The sequence below is a fragment of the Pteropus medius genome, unplaced genomic scaffold (genome assembly GCF_902729225.1).
Source record: "Pteropus medius unplaced genomic scaffold, Ma_sr-lr_union100, whole genome shotgun sequence".
Taxonomy (NCBI): domain Eukaryota; kingdom Metazoa; phylum Chordata; class Mammalia; order Chiroptera; family Pteropodidae; genus Pteropus; species Pteropus medius.
The window spans coordinates 712,377-733,823 of NW_024356333.1; the positions used below are offsets into that span (position 1 = coordinate 712,377).

At 47.9% G+C, this 21,447-nt stretch overlaps 1 protein-coding gene across 1 annotated transcript in view; it reads left to right on the top strand.

Annotated features, from left to right (window-relative positions):
- Nucleotides 1-21,447, top strand: part of KMT2C (lysine methyltransferase 2C) — a 208,530-nt gene that overhangs the window by 46,035 nt on the left and 141,048 nt on the right. The window contains exon 3 of the mRNA XM_039861293.1: nt 18,639-18,789. Coding sequence (XP_039717227.1) covers nt 18,639-18,789 — 151 coding nt within the window. The remainder of the gene's footprint in view (nt 1-18,638; nt 18,790-21,447) is intronic.

The following is a 21,447-nucleotide window of genomic DNA, read 5'->3' on the forward strand; positions in this document are numbered from 1 at the left end:
TCCCCTCTACAACCCTGACTTAGCAGAAATTATTTAATACCTGTAGAGAAATGTTTTATTAAAGCAAATTAAGACTGGAACAAACTAGTTCCAGGCCATTAGTGCAACAGCTTATAGTTTATTTCTGGCTTACGAACTGTCTAGTGTTTGTTTAAAGCTTCCCTGTGTTCTATGTGTGAGGATAAAAATTAGCGAGTGGAATCGTGAGATGCTGGGTGAAGCCCAACCTGATGCTTCCCCCCCCCGCCCCATGCCCTCAGGAGCGAGCGTGCGCGGTGTGTCTGCAGAAGACTGGAAGTTTCCGAACTTTACACAAAGTTGGCGCTTCAATAAGTGGTCACAGGGTCGAGGTTTTATGTTGTAACCTTAGGGTATTGGTGTGAGGCGCTCTCTCCCGACAGTATTTTTGGCAGGTAGATAAAAGTGAGCGTCATCCATTTGACTGAAGTCGAACGTCATCCCCTTGGTGCTTACAGACGGTCATAACGGTTTTTAGAGAAAAGTTAGAAATTGCCATATCTTTTAAAATATAATTTTTCCATAAAGTACCTTTGGTGTCACATGCGTTGCTGTCATATAGCAATAATTCTTGGAAAGCTTTCAAATATTTTATAATTCTCCAGTATTTTTCTCATTCTGTCCAATAGGGTCTAGTTAGGTCCCGTGAAAAGGCTGAAGCTTAGAAGTTTCGAATTCTGCATTCTACCCCTTTTATCACCATATTACTTTTAGCCGAATTTATATACGTTTCTTACTAGTTCTTTTTCATGTTTTTTTCCCCCCTTAATTAAAATTTTTGTACCATATACTGTTACTTCCTAGTAAAAAGTCTTTGAAGTTTTAAGTGGCCTTTTTCAACATCAGAATTACCTACAAGTTCTCTGGAAACAGCGCTGTCAGGCCGGACCCAGGTCGCACTCATCAGCAGTGTCCCCGAGACGAGTCCTGTCCCACGTGCTCCGAAGGGGCAGCACCTGCCTCTCCCCCCCCCTGCCCCCGCCCGTCTTGCTGTCGGTTCCAGTCCGTTCGGTGCCGAGACCCCTTCGCTCCCGTTTCCTCGGCAGCCTCACTCCCCACGCCGCCCCAGCCGGCTGTTCTCATGGTCTCCTTCAGCCTCCGTCACTGTATCACTGATTAGGGCAGTTGCCGTGTCCCTTCCAGAATCTCACTTTCGACCACCCTTCCCTCCGGCCGCTGCCCGTCTTCCTGTTCCCTGTTCCCGCTCACCGTCTCCGAACATCCTCGCCAGCCGCATCGGGTCCTCCAGTCCGATGATCGTACTGACGGTGTCTGTCGCCCTCCTCTTCCTTGACCCGTCATCGTAGTCACCCTCCTACGCCCTAAACGCCTTTGCCGTCCCCCCGCCGTCACCCGTTCATGGTGAAACCCGAATTCTGCCCTTCCGAAGCTGAAAACGGCTGGAGAAAAACACAGACGTACCGACCGGTTTCATTTTAACTCTGTGACCGCAGATCTCAGGGGGGTCCCGATCGCGACCCTCCACGCGTTCTGCTCGTCCTTAGAAGTTCTCTCGGCCGCCATTCACGGCGACCGTCCGAGCCCCTTCTCTCCTCTGCAGATTCCCTCAGCTCCTTCCGGCCTTCGCTCCTCAGTTGACGCTCTCGCCGATCACTTCGGTGACACGAGGAAGAGCGGGAGCAACCGGGGACGAAGGGCCACACTGCCCGCCGTCGATGCCGCCCACGCCGTCCGCGGTCACAGTGGCGTGAAATGTCTCTGCGTCTGTCCCACTCTGTACCTGAGCCCTGGACTCTGTCCTGCTTCACGTCTTCCTCGGGGCAGCGCGTCCCGAATCCTCCTCTCGGGGAACCATTTCCGTTAGCGCTGGACCCGCCGCCGCATCGCCCTGCTGACCCACGAGGGACTTCGCCGGCCGCACGTCCCTCCTTAGCTACCGTAGTGCGGCTTTGCTCACCTGTACAGCAAACGTCCTGGAGAGTTGCCCGTGCTTGTGGTGGCTCCTTATTTTTTTTTTTACCATTTTCTCCTGAACCGACTGTAACATCTTTTTTTACCATTTTCTCATGAACCAACTGTAATCAGACTTCCTTCCTCCCGCTCTACTGAAATCGTTCTTGTCCCTGTCACCCAGGATCTCATGTCGCAGAACCAGCTTATTTTTGCCTCCCTCAGCCGTCGAGTGTCACTTCACGTAGCTAACCATGTTCAGGAACGAAAGTCCTTGTTTCTTTCCTTTTTTTTTAAGGAAACTGACTTTCGGGACATCTCGTCCTCTTGTTGTCTCCTGCCTCACCCGTGCCTCTTCGTTCTGTCCTGCTCATCGTCACTTTGTTTGGTCGCCTTCCGCGTCCCGTGAGCTGGCGACTCTGCAGAGTAGACCGCCCGCTTTTCTCGAGCTTTGGACAGAGCCTCGAGAAGAGGGCTGCCGCGTTCTCTGGGCATCGCCATCTAATGCAGGCTTCGTAAACTTGTTTCGGTTCGTTATAAGTGGTTCATTATGATTTACCTCTACTTGCCTGTGAAGTCACCGTCGTGTGGCTGATAGAGCCCCTTTTGGCTGGCTTCTGCCAACGCGCCACAGCTCACGGCTCTGGCAGCGGGTTTCCACCCGGCTCCAATCCTCTGCCTCGAGGCACAGGGACACCTGGTGTCGGACCGAGAGGGCGCTTAGTTCTTAGTGGAGAGAATGGTCTTAGAGAGACCTCGGCTCGTGGATGCACATCAGTTTGTCGTGTTGAGGATTAGTTAGGTTTCTCCATGTAGTGACAGGCTGGTCATTACGCAGATGCGAGAGTGTACACGTTAGTGACAGGCTGGTCATTCCGTAGATGTGAGTGTGCACACGGCAGGGCTGGTCATTCCAAGAGATGCGGAGTGTACACGTTAGTGACAGGTTGGTCATCTTCCGCCTGCGATGCAGAAGTGCACGTTAGTGACAGGCTGGTCATTCCAGACAGAGGGAGTGCACACGTTAGTGACAGGTTGGTCATTCCGCGAGATGCTGGAGTGCACACGCTATGACAGGCTGGTCATTCAAGCAGATGCGGAGTGCACACGCTAGTGACAGGCTGGTCAGTTCCGCGCAGATGCGGAGTGTATAATGCTAGTGACAGGTTGGCTCAATAATTCCCCAGATGCGAGTGTACACGCAGTGACATGGTCATTCTCAAGAGATGGAGCGTACACACGTTAGTGACACACACGCAGACGCGGAGTGCACACGCCAGCGACAGGCCGGTCATTACGAGATGCGGAGTGTGCCACCGCTAGTGACAGGCTGGTCCGCAGATGCGGGAGTGCACACGTTAGTGACAGGCTGGTCATTCCGCAGATGCGGGAGTGCACACGTTAGTGACAGGCTGGTCATTCCGCAGATGCGGGAGTGTACACGTCAGTGACAGGCTGGTCATTCCGCAGATGCGGGAGTGTACACGTGCTTGTAAATGCTCCTCTGCTCTGAGGACTTCAGGTGACCTCTGGCGTTGGAGGTTTACAGACCTCGGCGTTTAGAGCAGCACACAGAGGGGAGGGCACGTAGCTTTCCCGTCTCCGTCCTGCACACCGCCACCCCTCGTCATCAACAGCCCCCTCCAGCGCGGTGCGTCGGTTGCGGCTGGAGCTACGTTGACACGTCGTTGTTACCCCAAGTCCGCAGTTTAACTTAGGGTTCACTCTTGGTGCCGTACGTTCTGTGGATTTGTACGGATGTGTCCTGACACGTGTCCATCGATACCATATCACACAGGGTGGTTTCACTGCCCTGAAGATGCCACATGCTCCGCGGAGTCACCGTCCCCCGCCAACGTCTCCTTGCATTTGCCTGTTACACTGTCACGCACTTGGACCACGTCGCATGTAGCCTGTTCAGAGGGGCTCCTGTCCCTTAGTGCACATTGAAGGTTCTTCTCACGGCTCGGTAGCTCGTTTCTTTTCACTGCTGATTAAGATTCTATTGTATGCGTGAACAACGGTTCATCCATTCACCTACTGATGGACGTCTCAGGCGCTCCCAGGGTCTGGCAGTTAGGAATAAAGCTGCTGGAAACATCCGTGTGCAGGTTTTTGTGTGGACAGTTTTCAGCTCCTTTGGATAAACACTAAGGAGCCCGATGGGTGCGTCCTGTGGTGAGGGCACATTTAGTTCTGCAGGAAACCAGACTGTCTTCCGGAGTGTATTTTGGATAACAGCCCTTTATCAGATGCCATTTGCAGATATTTCCCCATTTCTCTTGACAGTGTTTTTCACAGATCAGAAATTTCTAATTTTAACGAAGTCCAGGTTATCAGTTATTTCTTTCAGGTATCATGCCTTTGCTGTTGTATCTGAAAAGTTCGCGACGAATCCAAGGTCATCTGGGTTTTCTCCTGTGTTATCTTCTGGGAGATTTATAGATTGACCTTTCACGTTGAGGTCTGCGATTCCTTTTTCGGTAGTTTTCGTGAAGGGTGTAAGAGCCGCGTCTAGATTTACCTGCGTGAGCGTGCGTGGACGTCCAGTTCCAGCACCGTTTGTTGAGAAGACCGCCGTTTCCCCGCTGTCTGGCCTCTGCTCCTTCCTTGAAGCTCAGGGGACTATTTCCGTAGGTCCATTTCTGGGCTCTCTGATTTGTTTTATTGATAAACCGTTTGCCTCTTCTTTCACCAGCCCTGCTCTGTCTTGATTACTGTAGGTGTAGAGAAGTTTTGAAGTCATGTGGTGCCAGCTCTCCAGCTTTGTTCCTCGGGAGCACGTTGGCTGTTCTGGATCTGCATATGAACTTTAGAAGTAGTTTGTCGATATCCACAAAAGAACTTGCTGGGACTCTGATAGGGTTGCATTGAATCTCCCTCCAGGTCTAATTGGGAGGAACTGACGTCTTGACAGTATGGATCCACGAATGTGGAATATCCGTTTATTTATTATCTGATTTTTTTTTTATCAGAGTTTTGGAGTTTTTATTATGCGATCTTTTACCTATTTTGTTAGATTTATACCCAAGTATTTCATTTTTGGGTGCTGCTAATGTTAATGGTATCCATATTTTTTAAATTTCAAATTCCACTTGTTTATTGCTGGTGTATAGGACAGTAATTAACTTTTGTAAATTAGCCTTGTATCCTGAAACATTTCTATAATTGCTTATTAGTTCCAGGAGTTTTAATTTTGTTTCTTTCAGATTTTCTACGTAGATGGTCAGGACACCTGCAAACAAAGACGGTTTTATTTCCTTCTTCCCAGTCAGTATGCCTTCTCTTTCCTTTTCTGGCATCATTGCAGTAGCTGGAACTTCCAGTGTGAAGTTGGAAAGGCGTGGTGATGGGGCACACCCTTCCTCGTTCTGATCTTAATGGGAGAGCTTCCAGTTTCTCATCATCGAACGCGGTATCGGCTGGACTTTTCTCTGTGTAGTGGTCCTTTATCAAGTGGAGGAAATTCCCCTCTTCCTAGTTTACTGAGATGTTTTTTTTTAATCATGAATGGGTGTTGGATGTTATCAAAAAAATTTTTTTTCGCATCTATCGATGATATCTTCTAGTTTTTCTTTTTTAGTCTGTTGATGCAATGGATTACATTAATTGATTTTCCAATGTTGAACCAGCCTTGCATATCTCGGGTAAATCCCACTTGGTTGTGGTATGTAATTCTTTTTATATACATTGTTGGATTTGCTTTACTAATATTTTGTTGAGGATTTTTGCATCTGTGTTTATGAGAGATATTGGTCTCTAGTTTTTCTTTTTCTTTATAGTCTTCGTCTATTTTTTTGTTTTTTGTTTTTTGTTTTTTTTGAGGGTGGGTATTAGAGTAATGCTGGCCTTATAAAATGAGTTAGGAAGGATTCCCTCTGTTTCTGTCTTCCAGAAGACATTGTAGAGAATATCTTTCTTCCATGTCTGGTAGAATTCACTAGTGAACCCATTTGGACTTGGTGCTTTCTGTTTTGGAAGCTGTCTATAGTGCTGTCTCCTTTTTAATTTCTGACAATAGTAATTTGTGTCTTCTCTATTTTTTTCTTAGTCAACGTGGATAGAAGCTTATTGATTTTGATTTTTTCCCCTAAGAACTAGCTTTTGGTTTCATTGATTTTTTTTTTTTTCCCCCACTGTTGATTTCCTGTTTTTCAATGATTTCTTCTCTAATTTGTACTGGGTTTGTTTGTTTGTTTGTTTGTTTGTTTTGTCTGCTTACTTTGGATTTAATTTGCTCTTTTTCTAATTTCCAGGGTGGAAGGTTGGCTGATTGACTTTAGGTCTTCTTCTCGAAGATATACATTCAGTGCTATAAATTTCCCCTAATGCTCTGTTTTTGCTGCATCCCACAAATTTTAATAAGTTATATTTTCATTATCATTTAGTTCAAAATATCTAAAAATTTCTCTCGTCATTTTTTTCTTTGATCCATGTGTTATTTAGAAGTGTGGTGTTTAACCTCCGAATATTTTAGCGCTTTTCAGTTATTCTGTTACTGATTTCTAGTTTAATTCCATTGGGGTCCGAGAGCAGACATTGTATGACTTCTGTTTTAAATCTGTGTTATGGCCCAGGGTGTGTGGTCTGTTGGTGTTAGATGGAGTAGTCCGTAGATGTCCATTGTATCCAGTTGACTGATGATGTTGAGTTCAACTATGTCCTTACAGATTCTTTGCCGGCCGGGTCTGGTTCTGACAGATGAGTGTTAACGTCGCCATGTATAACAATGGACTCACGTACCTGTCCTTGCAGCTCTGCCGATTTCCGCTTCCTGTCGTTGTGACACTCCATCGTTAGTCCGTACGTGTGAAGGATTATGATGTGTTTTGGGGGCGTTGACCCCTTTATCATTATGGGACGCCCCTCGTTATCCCTGATAACTTCCCTTGTTAGGAAGTCTGCTTTGTCTGAACTTAACAGAGCTTCTCTTGCTTTCTTTCTATCTGGAATCTACTCTCCCAGCAGATTTCCAGCGTTCAGTAGAGTTTTAGCTGTCGTCATCACGTTGGCACATTACATCTCTAGACATGTTTATCCTATAGCTGCAGTTTTGAGCCCTTTGACCAGCCTCTCCTCATGTCCCCAACCCTTCAGCTCCCGCTTACTACTGTCCTGTCCTCTGCCCAACTTTACGTTTTTTATTAGAACTTTTACCTGGTTTGTTAGTTTCTCCAAGGCTGCAGGCTAGAGGGAACTTTTCCCAGGTTATCCCTGGCACATCCGTTCCATTCTCAAGCACCAAAGGAGTTGGCGAACGTCTGCTTGAATCCTTTCTTTCGTATTTTACCACAAGGTTAAATGACACCTTCAAACTAAGAAGTTATCGTTTGGCCTTGTTTTGCTTTCTCCATCACCCCAAAACTCCTTCGTGCTGTCCGTTTAAAGTCACATCTTTTCCCCTCACTAACCCTCGGCAACTACTGATTTGTTCTCTGTGGTTATAATTTTGTCTCTGAGATTTCCAAATAAGTAAAATGAACATGTAACCTTCTGAGGCTGGCTTCTTTCATTCCGCTTAATGCCTTTAGATTCATCCAGATTGTTACAGATGGATTTGATTGTTCCTTTTTATTGCCGAGTTGTTTTACTTTGTATTGATGACCACAGCTTGTTTAACCATTCACCTGTTGAGAGAAAGACATTTGGGTGGTTTCCAGTTTGGGGCTCTCTAGAAAAAAAAAAAAAAAAAGAAAAAAAAAACTCTGAACATTCATGTATAGGTTTTTGTTTACAAGCCAGTTTGTATATAAGTGCGAGTCTACCAACTTTCTTCTTTTTCAAAACTGTTTTGGCCAATTTTTCCTTTGCCCTTTCGTATACATTTTAGGATCATCTCGTCTTTATTTACAAATAATCCTGCTGGGGTTTTAATGGAAATTGTGTTAAATCTGTACATCAGTTGGGGGAGAAGTGACATCTTTACTGCATCCCTTTCATGGACCTCGAATGTTTCTCCGTCTGGGGCTTCTTCGATATCGTTCCTTGGTGATTCGTAATTTTCAGTATGCAGATCCTTTTTTTTTTTGTGAGTTATACTAATTATTTCATTTCTTGGGGAGCTGTTATAAATGATACAGTTGAAAAAACTGGTTTCTAATTGGACATTGCTAATACATAAAAACAAGGGGTTTTTTTGTATGTCTCATACATACTTCATAATCTTGCTAAACTGACTATATTATGTTAGTTGCAGAAATTTTGGTGGATGTAAACTTAGGAGTAAGTATATAATTTGCTAATTTTCATTAATTACTAAACCAAAAAATAAAATGTTTAAGGCTTGCATGTCTTTTCACATGATTTTAGTGTTTTCTCTAGGTTTGGATAGGAATTATTTTTATTGTCCTTATTTCCTAAGTGGTTTGCAGTTACGGTTTTGATCTCCTCTTTGACTTGTGAGATGCTTGAGAAAGTTTTTAAAAATTTCCAAGTATTTGTGTGGACTTTGTTTTTGTTATTAATTTCTAATTCGATGACATAGTGTTGGTTTTGTACTCTTTACATTTTGGGACTTGAGATTTCTTGAAGTCTTCATTGGTTTTGGAAAATTCGCAGCTGTTGCGTATTCAGATATTGCTTTTGCTCATTCTTCCTGCCCTCTGAATGCTCACTGGCCTGGTCACTTCTTTTGTATCTTGTCTTCTTTCGTCTCTCTGCTCTTTATTCTACACAGACCTTTCCAGCTCCCTTATACCCTGTTAGCTTTGTCTACTCTGTTATGTGTATATCAATTGAACCCACTTAATATATTTTATATTTTCTTTATTTTTTAAATGTGCAACATCACTTTTTATGATTTCTACTTTCCTCCTGAAAATTCTAATGCTTGAGTTTTATTACCTTTTGCATTTGGATTAAAGTTTTTGTTCGATTGTTCCCACATCTGGAGTTTCAGTCGCTCCTGCCCATGCTCCCTGATATCATCGTGTCCCCTCGTGTTACTGATGACTTGTAGTTGTGTGCTGGACGATGTACTTGACAGTTCATTTGTAGAAATATACTGATGACTTTTTCCCTCCAAGGATGGTTTTCCTTTGGTTTTTTTGCAGGTGCCGAGGGGCACTAGTTATCTCGGACCACCGTGGTCCAGGCCACGGCCATGTTTTCTTTTCCAAGCATGTGACTCAAAGCTGTGTGGCAGTCCTGGTTTATTTCTTTTAGTCGTAATGTCCAGCCCTTTGGGGCTCCTGCCACCTTTGAACCCCCGTCCTTGGATGGTTGTAGACTTCTAGGACCATCCATGAATCTGTCGCCTCCTCAGGAGCCTTGCCACCCCCAGGGGAAATGCAGCCACGAACGTGGAGTCACCTTCCTCACCTGCTCTCCTGAAGCTTCGCGGGGTGATGTTTTCGCCCTTGTCAGTTTTCTGGTGCTTTTAGAACTTGTTCACTGTTCAGAATGTTTCACGTCGCTTTCTTTTCTGACTTCAGTGGGAGGGTTGTTCCAAATTACCTAGACCGCCATTAGTGGAAAGAGACGCTCTCTGGAGTTTTCTTTGTATCCTAATGTGTGGTTAGTTCATGTAAATGTTTTCTGGGCACTCGATCAGACTGTATAGCCCCCTGTTGTCTCCTTGGATAATGTATGAAACTTGATATCGATTTATTAGAGTCAGTCACCTAGGATATTGTTACTAAAAGTAAGATAACTCAGATTCTAAGAAAAAAGTTCATATACTGTCGCGTTCAGCGCTAAGATGGGTTTGAGTTGGCTTCATTCAGGCTCACTGTTGTCACAAAGTGCCTGCTTCTTTGCATCTCTGCCTCGTTTTTTTAATTAACTTTATTGGGGTGTCATTGGTTAATAAAACCATGTAGGTTTTAAGTATACAGTTTAATAATACACCATATGTATATTGTATCGTGTGTTCACCATCCCAAGTTGAATTTCCTTCTGTCGCCATGTATTTGACCCCTTTGCCCTCCTCTGCCTCCCCGCCCTCACCCTTCCCTCTGCTCACCACTGAACTGTTGTTTGTGTCCACGAGTCTCTCTCTCTCTCTCTCTCTCGAGTCATCTTCACTCGGTGGCTGGCTCCCCTCGGTGGAAGATGGTGGCCTGCAGTCTCGGGTGCTGCTTGATTTCTTGTCCGTCTCCGAGCACAAGGAGCGCGTCTCTGCATCAGTTAAACGGGGTTAGTTCACGCGTCCGTCTCTGACCCAGTCTGTTTCAAAAGCAGCCCCATCCTGGGCTCCCAGCCCTGTAGGGAGAGCTCCCTGGAGACGGGGGCTTGCATGGTGGAAGCACAGGCTGGATACTGGGGTGGGGGGCAGCCGCGTGGTTCCCTGCGTGGGCCGCGCTCAGGTTGTAGAGGCGCCCCCCGCCCCCCGCTCCTTACCTCTCATCTGCTTCCTCTGCTCAGGGCCGGGGCAGGTGGCCGCTTATTCATCCTCTGCCGCTTTGGTCGAGCTGCTTTGATCTGCAGATTTCAATCTTTCTTTCAAGAATGTTTTCCTGCATAGAATCTTTGAGTGTTTTCGCCCATTTCGCCGTCGTTTCTCTGCGCAGTAGTAATGATCGTGCGCGTCTGTCGCATGTGTTGTTCGTCTCCCTTGACTCGTTTTCTCTCATCCGTCCAGCGTTTCCGATTCTGTGTTTTCTCCGCACCGTCCACATTACCAGCCTTGTTTTCCGAATTATTATTGTCGCTTCATGTGGTTCCTCTCGTTTTTCGTTGTGTGATTACTTTGTTTTCTTCAGTTTCTTGACTTCAGCTCACACGCTTTACGCTCTTCCACCGAACAGTGGTGGTTCGGCCCCGGAGCCAGGCTTCTCGACGCTCTGCGCTCTTAAGCCGCGTTCCGTAACCTCTCACGCGCTTCCCCATCTGAGGAATGGTGACGAGAATGGCTGCTGGTGGGAGAGGCTCACGGAGGCGTCTTTCCTGCCCTACCTGTCTCGTCTTGTGTGCCAGTCGAGAACGGAGGGCCTTGACTGCTCCTCGCCTGGGCCATTTCTCAGGGTTGTGTTTGTGGTGGGCAGCCTCGGAGAAGCAGGCCGTATCTCCCCCTGGGATTGTGGCGGGCAGCCTCGGAGAAGCAGGCCATATCTCCCCCTGGGACAGAGGACGGGCTCCTCCAGCGCTTGCTGTAAAGGCAGTGGCCTCCCCACGGCCTTCTCTTCCTTTCTTACGCTGCGGCTCTCTGCAAGTGTAAGCGTTTATTTGAGCTCACGGTGTCTCTCCCATGAGACTTGGGGCCCAGAGGGAACTTACAGCAATGTCATCATGCTCCTCCTGCTTGCTGCGCAGTGAGTAATGGAGTCCTTTGTCTTGGAGCCCGAGTCTCGTGTCTTCTGCCAGCGTCTAGGGAACAGTAATAGACTGACTTGTTAGTTTGTGTGAAATCCCAGACCTGACGGCTGTCTGCATGAGGTGGCCGTGAAGTTTACATGAGTTAATGCATGTTAATGAAGTTTACATGTTAGTTAACTGGTAACATCACCTAGGGCATAGTAAGCACGAACTGAAAAGTTAGCCAGGAAGATATTTCTTTATTCTTTTCATGTTATTTGCACTGAATTTTGAGGCCTAACTAAATCCATTTCTCAGAAGGAGATTAGGATTGCTATAAAGAGCTTTTATTAGATGGCGAAAATGTATATTGTAATATGTTGGTTTTAGTTTTTTAAATTAATTGTAGACAGTGAATATCCATTAAAAACACATTTTAAAAAAGTTATATAGCAAAACTAAAGGAAATACTTTTAATAACTAAATTCAGCATCCAGAGAGCAGTTGACTTTTATCCATTAGTATTTAAATTAAGGTCAGTGTGTGTTTAGGTTCTTGGTGAGTATTGTATATTTGTTAATCCTTGGTGCATGCATTTTTTAAAAGTCAAGTTAAAAATTATAACACTAACGCGTATTTGTGAAAATTTATGGAACTATGGATAAGTATAAAGAGAATAAATTAGCCGTAAAAGTGGTAAGTCCTAGAGAAAACCAACGTTTCACATTTTTGTTTATATTGCTTACATTTTAAAGTCTATATGCTCTGAAAGTAGTGACTGCTTACGTTAATAAGTCAGTATTCACATTTTAGTGAATAAAGGTAGGACGAATGAAATGTTTGCTGTTTCTCTTGGGTGCAGCGCATTTTGGATGCAGTGGGTGCACTAGGTTCAGTCAGAGACAAGCGCATCCGGAAACGTAGCCGTCGGAACAGCGCTTGCTTCTGACCGCCGCTGTCGAGGCGGAGGCGAGCATGACCGCTCCGTTCTTAGAGACGCCTTCTTCATAGCATGGAAGAGAAGGCGCTGCCATGCTGCGGAGGTAGAGGGAGTCGGGAGGAGAGTCATTCTTACTGTCCTCAGTGGTTTTCTGAAGCGCGGAAGCATGCCTGTTGTTTCACGAGCAGTGGAAACAGATGCCAGCGCCGGCTAACAGAATTGGTAAATCCTAAACTAGCCCACTTAAGATAGTTTGTGTATTTTTCTCGGTGTGTTTTGTCAATTCTGTACGTTTGTGTTCTGAGATTTACCTGCTGGCTCTGTGTGACGTAGCACGTGGTTCAGGGTGCACGTGTTCACCATCGTGCCGCTTTTGTGACCGGCTCTGGGTTGTGACACAGATTTAGTGTCCCCTTTCGTGGGGCGCTCCGCTCGGGGGCGCCTTCTCCTGTGGATGGCGCTTTTCTGCACCATCAGCCCCTTCAGCCAGCTCTTTTCCAAACAGCATTTTTTTCAGAATGGATAAAATCAAATACGTAAGATTACAAAGATCAATAGTCATGTGGAAATATTATCGATTGTATAAAGCCAAATTCGTAATTTCATAGCATTTTTATTTACACTTAAATTATAAAATTTAATAATTACTGTAATTTTGAAGTAGTGCTGAGGGTAAATGATATTTTGAGGTATCTGCAAACGTGGAGTGTAATAAGAAATTATCCGCTTTCTGCTGGCGTCAGGGCCACAGGTGTTGCTATAGCATTCTGCTTACACGTACATTCATAACGAAATGGATATTTAGATACCTAAGTCTGAGGTTAGTAAAAATGAAGATGTAATTTCTCCCTCCAAGATCCAATGCATTTAAAAAAATTCGTTAAAAGATACGGCACTCGGAAAGAATGGACTGGGCGCTGATAAAGGGGGCCGTGACTGGACACCGGCGTGGCTTTGACGTCGTACAGTCTGTTATGCTGTCATGGCGAGTTTGCCAGATATATCCACAGGACACATACAGCCTTTTCAAATAATTATTTAATCTCTGAAGGAAATAATTTTATAGCAGTTCAAAATTCAGAGTATTCGATTTCTGTGAACTCAGCTGTGATGTCAATGTTTCCCCTACACTCTTATTCGGTAGCACTTAAAATGTAAGAGGAAAACTCTGCCCTTTCAGATTGCATCTGATAGTCAACAAATGGTTCCTCAGGAACGTGGCCTTTGAACGTTAATTTATTTCTAACACTCGTGCTCCGGCCCGATACCGTGCCATCTCCTGACTAGATCCATTAAGAATAGGGATCCTGACTCTATTTTTATACTGGCTACTATTTGAATAGAATTTATGGTGCACCGTAGTTACTCAAAATTTTCTTCGGTAAAAAAAAAAAAAATCATCGTCCAGTAATGATTGATTAACTCCCTGGCACAGGGCCAGGAGGGGCTACATAAATGTTCTCCTTACTCCTTTTACTTCCCACAATACAATTTAGTAATGTGTGATCTGTCAAACAGGCCAGTATCTAGTGGGTGATAACTAAGTAGTTGGGAAAGCAAATAGAATGTACTGTGTGAGCGTAGACAATCAGAATAGCAACCACGTACCTACACTTCACTACATATACTTAGGACACTGGGCTGAGTATTTATTTACATAATTACCTTTTTGATCCTAAAGACAGTTTTACACTAGATGGTATTAGCTGTCTTTTAAACAATTAGCCCACTGAAACTGAGATGAGGTTAAGTAATTTGCCAACCGCACGTTATTAGCAAACGACTGAGCTGGGATGCAAATTCTGGACCATTTGAGCCCAACCCTTTGATTTCAACTAACACAGCAAGTAGCCATTGCTATTAATTTAAACTTTCTGTGTCATAGAACCAACTGTTTAGGATTCAGGAAGAGCCGTGGGGGCGGAGCCGCATTGTGTAAGGGCAGGGGTTAGGTACAGTTTACTGGCGTCCGCCGTCACCTTTGTGCCCCCCAGATTTGCCCAGCTCAGGCGGTGCCATTGAGTGGCGGGCACAGAGGTTCCAGTTCTCTCAGGAACCCCTGGCGCATCGTCCGGTTCTGTGGTGTAGTCACGCCACCCCCGTGCCACCGAGTGTTAGAGGGTTGAGCACAGGTGGGGGCCGCAGGTCGCGCCCCCTCTCCCGTCACCCGCACCTCCCTGGCCCCAGACGTTTTCCCACCAAGTGGCATCGCCTGTGTCTCAGGTCAGTTTCAAAGTGAGGAGCGAGAGACACTGGGCATTTCATACCGAAGAAAAATACAAGACTGAGGTTTTTTCTTTTTAAGTTTATTAAACGTAAGACGTGTCTGCGAGCCCCAGTTTCCACTGCTTTAGACCAGGCGTTCGCATGAGCCGTGTTCCGAGGCAGGCAGCGGCTCTGCACAGCGCAGGGCGGCCGGGCCGGGCCGTTGCCTTGGTTGAGAGGTCGGCGCGCTGGCTTCAGGTGCAAGCCCATGGTGGCATTCGGGGGTGCGTGTTCACTAGTAAACTGTGGCATTCGGGGGTGCGTGTTCACTAGTAAACTGTGGCATTGGTCGTGTTCACTGAGTAAACTGTGGCATTCGGATGGTCGTGTTCACGCACTAGTAAACTGTATGGCATTCCGAGGGGAGTGCGTGTTCACTACAAAACTGGCGACCGAGTCGCGTGTTCACTGGAAACGCTGGCATTGAGGGGTCGCGTGTTCACTAGTAAACTGGCATTCGGTAGTGCGTGTTCACTAGTAAACTGTGGCATTCGGGAGTGTGTGTTCACTAGTAAACTGTGGCTAACCAAGAATGGGCCTCGGCTGTCACTGGGTCCACAGCCCGCTCATCCAGAGCATCTCCGGTTGGCGTCTCCGGATGACACCTCTGGCTGGACATGTGGATGACGCCGTTCGCAGCCAGCGCACTCGGTTTCACGTTGTGCCGCCAGACTCTGGCAGTCTTCTGAAGACCTGGGCGAGGAGGAGAGAGAGAGACGAAGACAGCAGGGTCATCGTCCTGCCGTGACTTTGACGGGTGGTACGATCCAACTTAGTCTACTAAAAGAAAAGTGACGGTTAAAAAGATAGATTTCTGTTTTTCTGTATCATTTCACCTGTTTGCGGATACCTTTTTCTTTTTCTATTTTGTGGCGGGACCTTTTCCCTAGGAAGCAGTCCTAGGATTGTTCTTTATTCCTTAAAGAACAAATGACCCAAACAACAAAATTCAGACCAGAGATAAAACCAAAGCCCCAATCCCTGCGGGTTCTTTAGCGGGTCCCGGCTGGGACCAGGGCCGATGGATAGCTGGGGGAGTAGAGAGAGAGCAGAAGGCAGTCTTAGAGCTGGCCTTATATTGTCTCTTTGTAGATTAGGCCCATTCCCAATCCCATTTCTTAAAAAAATAAAATCGTCTAAAAATTGTCTATGCTTTGAGCTTGTTTTCCCCGCTCCGAAGTCAGAGAAGCCTAATTTTGAAAGGTCGCAGACCTGGAAATCCACCAGCCTGTCATGAGCATCCATGTTTAGCCTCGCTGTTTCCGCTGAGGTCTAATCTGAGAGTGAGAGGGAGAGAGACAGGCTCACTGCTCTCCGGCTTGCTTCTCCTTAGTTTTAGCAAAACAAAAGGAAACAAAACCAACAACCAAAAATCCTAAAAGTATTATGCATCTTCTTCGAGGGGGACAAAAATAAAAGAATAACACAATAAAAGTGGACAGGCCATCCTCTCTGGGAGGGAACGTGGTTTGGGGTAGAGGCTACATGAGCTGGCTTTCAGAGCAGCCTTCCCAGGGGAAGGCCGTGGCAATGACATGGGACCCGGCTTCCATTTGGTTCAGCATCCGGAAGCTTCCGAGGCTTGCTCCTTCCTCCTTTCCATTTCTCATTTCTTCTGTTAACTCTGACCTTTTCTCATTACCTAGTAATAGGAATGGTATTAAAAAAGCATGTTCCACACATGCTCTGGGCATCTCTGGGCGGAAATGAAATGGTTCCTTAAAGGTATTTTTATATATAGTCATTCGATAATACCCTGAGTAAAATAGAGTCTCTCTAGCAGGTCTGTGTTGCTTTCTGTCCTTGGCTGTCAAGGCACGAGCGAGCAGGCAGCACAGAGTAACTCTGGCTCTTTCCAGATGCTTTTCCTCGAGCCGCATCCTCTGCGGACACCTGGTCTGCTTCCCAAGCGACTGCACGTCTCGGAGCTACCAAATATTTGGATGCGGCATAAAAAGAGTCACGTGGTTTTCAAACCTCGCTAGCACCGTTGCCAGCGCCTGACTTATTTTAAGTTTTTCCCACACCCGGGGCCCGTGTCTGTGTTCGTGAGGGCATGGGTTAGATGACAGAGACCCCCAAATACGGCAGCAGCTTCGACAGAACCAGTCAGCTTTCCTCGGGCTTAGTGTTTCTGCGAGTGCGAGGCCCAGGCTGATGGGGCGCCCATCTCGGGGGGGTGTTTAGGACTCACTGCTCCCCCTGCCTTTCCCCTCCGGCCCCGCGTGTCGCTCTCACCTGCTGCCCTGACGCTGGGAACCGGACGTGTCCGCGGTGCAGTCCATGGGAGAGAGGGCACGTGGTCTAGTGCAGACAAGCCGCCTCCTTTCAGGGGCCACAGAAGCCACGTGGTCACTTCTGGTCGTGTCCTGTGGGTGCGGACTGGCTGGGCTTCCGTGCAGAGCAGGCTGGGAAACGGTCTGCAGAGCAGCCGCGTGCCCACAGCTCGGAGTGTGAAGCGGGGACGGGAGCGGGTTTTTGTCCTTCGTCCCTTTTCTGCAGGGTCAGGTGTCGTGTGCACCTGTGGGGTTGTTTACCGCTCTGGACTTGAATGGCTTTTGGGGGGTACGGATTACATGTGCTTTCTTGCAGTCTGCGACATTTTTTCCATTTTGTTCATGGTGTCTTTGATGAGAAAGAGATTCGAAATTTTAATGTAGTAACACTCGCAAAAATATTTATAATTATTCTTTGATACAGATGTGGTTTGTATTTGTAGATCTGAATGTAGGTGCTCTCTATTAGTTTTGTGGCTGAGGTTAGACAGGACGGGCACCATGATGATAGGCCCCCCAAGAACTTAATTTATGGTTAAAACTTTTCTATTTCGAGTACAGTAACATGTTACTTTAAATAGGGGAATCCAAACCATCTGTTTGATTCCTCATCTCTCCATTAACTTTATGATTTGACAGGATTTAAAGTTGTAGTTTTTCTAACCAAATGATTACTAGGTCTCAGAATCTTTCATTTGTCAAAATAGTTCCCTAAAGTTCATTTTGAATCTGGAAGACTTCAGCGGTCACAGAAAGAGGGAGGTCAGACTCAGTGCTGACCTGAGCGGTAAGAGATCAGATTTGGTGTGGAAGTCAGTGTCCGGGCTGCTGGACGCGTCTCGTGTGCGGTCAGGACAGGGCCTGGGGCTCCAGCGAGGAGTCAGGGCTGTCGCTTTAGAGGCCTCTAAGCCAGAAGAGGCTGTGGGAAGCCGGACGAGAACCAAGTCCTTCACAGGTGTCAGACCGAGCCGTCTTCCGCAGCAGCCTCGTGCGCTCCAGCGGAGGTCATCGAGGTGATTTTTACATAAAGCTGTGTAGCTGGGCGTCGGGAGAGCTGGCACTTGACCCGTGGGAACCCGTGTGTCTCCTGCTTACTGACAGTGGAGGGCTGCACGAGGGAGGGGGCGGCCCTGGGTGCCGGGGGAACGTCCGGGATGTCCTAAGGCCTGTGAGCGGGCTCTGGTTGGCGGAGTGGCCCCTGGCCGTGGTGGGAGCCGTGGACGCCTGGAAGGAAGGGAGGGCTGAGGCGAAGTCGGGGAGTGCGGCCACTCCGCCGTCCAGGTTCTAGGCACGTGAGGCCCGGAGCTGGAGGAAGGACAGACGGGAGGGCCCAGAGCACCGAGGTGCACTCGTGTGGGTGTCGGCCTGGTGGGTGGGAAGGGCCAGGCACAGCTAGGAAAGAGGGGCGAGCCACGAGCATGGAATGCTAGCACGGCCGAGATGTAAAGGGTCGAGGGGTTTCGGGGCGACCGTGTCGGGAACCCCCTGTGGTCACCTCCCTGGAAGCTGCGTGTGAGGTGCTGGGCCTCAGAGTCTTGGGGACGGAGTCAAGATGCGTTCTTTTCAATTATTTAGCCGTTACGATGGCTGATAATTAGAGGGTGGAATGATTGTTTTGAATTAATGATAATTTCAATTTATAAACTGTGAAGAAACTTCTTTTTAATGAGTCACATTGAAATCCACGTGTTCTCTGGGCGAGCAGCTATAATGCTGAATGTAAGCCCTCAACAGTTATTCCTGAGATGCAGCTTCTCCAAGTCAGTCGTAATTTGGGGACAAGGAAAAGTGTGCCCTGTTTTACATCATTTGATTACCAAGTTGCAGTAGAGAATAAACGTAAATAATAGTATTAATTGCGTCCACAAACCTTTCCTTTTTAGTCAAGTAGTATCAGTGGTTTATTTCTCCTTCATGACGAGTGCTTTGTAAATTCACCGAAGACTCACGTCAGGCGAAAATGACTCTGTGTTCTCTTGTTCACTGTTGAGCAGAAATCAAAGAGCAGTCTGCGGAAGAGGACGCCGACGCGGACGCGGACGCCGACGCGGACAGCGGCAGGCAGCGGGCGCCCGTCCTCGAGCGGCCTGCGTCCGAGGGGCCGGCCGGCTCCCTGGTCTCCGTCGGCGTGGAAGCCAAGATCAGGTTAGAGAATGCTTGCGGCCAGCTGTGGGCCGCGGCAGCTGCCGGCCCTGGGGACGCTCGGCGTGCCAGCGCGGGCGCAAATCCGGGTGGCATTTCACCACCGGGTAGCTCTCAGTCTGAGGTGCCGCTCTGTGTGCAGTCGAGGTGAGTGCGTCTGTGGGCCTGGCGGGGACAGGGCGCACCGCAGACAGGCCAGGTGTCCCCCCGCCCCTCGCCCAGAGCCGACGCCGCGGGGACATCGGGGACATCGCGGGTGCTCTTCCGTCCGAAGCGACTGTGTGGTGGCACGTGAGCCGATTCGGGTGTTGACTGTGAACGCACATTGTGAGGCCGGTACCTCACCCTGTCTTTATCCTTTGAAAAGGACACGCAGGACGTTGTAACTCCCTGTGTGTACTTCCGCTTTGTCGTCTTTCCCTTCTCGACCTTATTCGAAAGACGTGAATGAAACGGCGAGATCCTCCGCCAGTGACCGCTCCCATCTTGGAAGTCTGTCTGTCTTTCGCCTTGGCCCACTTCCCTCCCCGGCGCGTGGTCGGCCTCCGTGGAGACGCCCGCCTTCGTGATGCAGGCGTCCTCGGCGAAGTCCCCTGCGTGGCTGCCTGTCTCTCCACCCACTGTCCCAGCACACGTGTCCCCCTCAGGGCCGCATCTGCTCCCACGGCTGACCCCTCTGACCTCCAGACTTTCTCATCCCTCTGTCTGCTTGACATCTCTTCTTGAAAGGATGCCGGACACCCACCGTGACATGTCCAAAGTCACCATCGAGCCCGACCTCACACCCACAGCTTCTCCCCATGTTTCTCCGTTTTCGTAAATAATCCCAGTATTCGCCCAGTTACTTACGCCAAAACTTGTTGAGTTAATCCTTGATTTCTGTCGCTGTAGCTCAGCGTTAGCGGATGTCCCAGACGAGTCCTCACCCTCTTAACTTGTCTACTCCTTTTGTCCATGCCCGTTATTTTCAGGCTGGAATAGCCTGTTCACTGGTCTCTCTGCTTCTCTTTACTTTCCACAATCCAGGTGGTTCTAAGTACAGTTTCAAAAATGCGTTTTGAAACACAAATCAGGCCTGTCCTCGACTCTCTTTTATAGCTATTATATTCAAATTATATTTGAAATTTCAAATCCATATCACATTCAGCGAGTTAGGTTCTGAGCCTGGCCACGTCTCTGACATCATTGGTTATTTCTTGTGCTGCTGTCACACTGGTGGCCTTGCGGCTCCTGTCACATGGGGGTCGTGTGTTTGGGACTGCAGGCCTCTGTCTGTCGTGTGGCTCGCCTGCCGGAGAGGCCTTCCCTGGTGTCCTGCTTGTGACGCGTGTCTCCTCCCAAGTGTCACGTATCTCAGACTTAGTTTCAGTCAATTCAGGAAAAAGAGCACAGGACGTGAACTTGAGCTAAGTGTCTACAGGTGTTCACGTACCGTTCTCTACACCCCGCCCCGCCCCTCCCCCCATTTGGGGGGAAGTTTTTAAAAATTTCAAAATAAAAGAGTTGGACGAAACATTAAAACTGCAGCCCCCACCGCATTTGACCCACCAATTCTGCTCTGCTGTTCTTCGTGACGCTCAGGATTTCCTGACAGCCCGTCGACTGCGTGTCTCCCTTGCTGTCATGTGAGTTATGCGAAGGCTTTCTGCTGGACTGATAACTCCTTTGTATTGGTTTTACATTATATTTTGTTTTTAAGTTGGTTTCCCTGAGCTTACGACCCAGACCTCACGTTTCTTTCTCCAGCGGAATTTCATTCTGAGAGTTTTACACGTGCAGCTTGATCTTGTTTGTCTCGGTGCGTTATCGTATTTTCAGATCTGCGTCCGTCACCTTGCGTTTCATTTTCTAGGTATTTGACATACGTACTTTCTTTGTCTCGGCCCCTTACGTTCCCCCCCACGTTTAGAAACGAAGGTTTAATTTAATCTGATGCCCATTTGCTGTCGACGCTGACCCCAGCTCCTGCCCTTGGCGACCATTTACTCTTTTCTGTCCTATGATTTTGCCTTGGCAATAACGTCCTGTGAAAGGGAACCATAGTGTGTCCCCTCCTGCTCCTGGCTTTTTACGTAGTGCAGTGCATTCGGGTTAGTCTGTGGAATTGCGTGTATCAGTCGTGGTCACCTTTCCCTTGCTGAGCGGAATTCTGTTTTATGAAGGTACCGACCCCAGTTCCTTCATCCACGTCCCAGTTAAAGGAGATTTGGGTCGCTAACGGTTTGGGTCGCATAGGTTTTGGTATGAGCATAGGGTTTTTTATTTCACTTAGGTAAATACGTGGGGGAGCGATCATTTGAAAGGAAAATGCCAGGTGTTTTCCAGGCGGCGGTACTGTGCCCCTTCCCACCAAAGGTGTGTGACAGGCCCCTGGGGAGCGGGTCGGCTTCAGCCTGACCCTTAGGGAGGCCGTGTCCCTGGGGCTGGGGATTGGGGGTCCCAGCCCGAGGAGCCCCGTCATGGTCTGGGCCGGGGACAAGTCCTGCTCGTCCTCTGGGGTTGAAGGCGCGTCCCCCACACCATTGCTCCGCCCACGCTGGTCTTCACCCTCACAGCCTCTTCCCCCCGGAGAAATGAGGGATGAGGATCCGGGCGGGTCTTCGTGTCCTCCGCACACGGGGCCTTTGCCCTCCCCAGGCAGGCACCGTGCCCAGCGTGTCC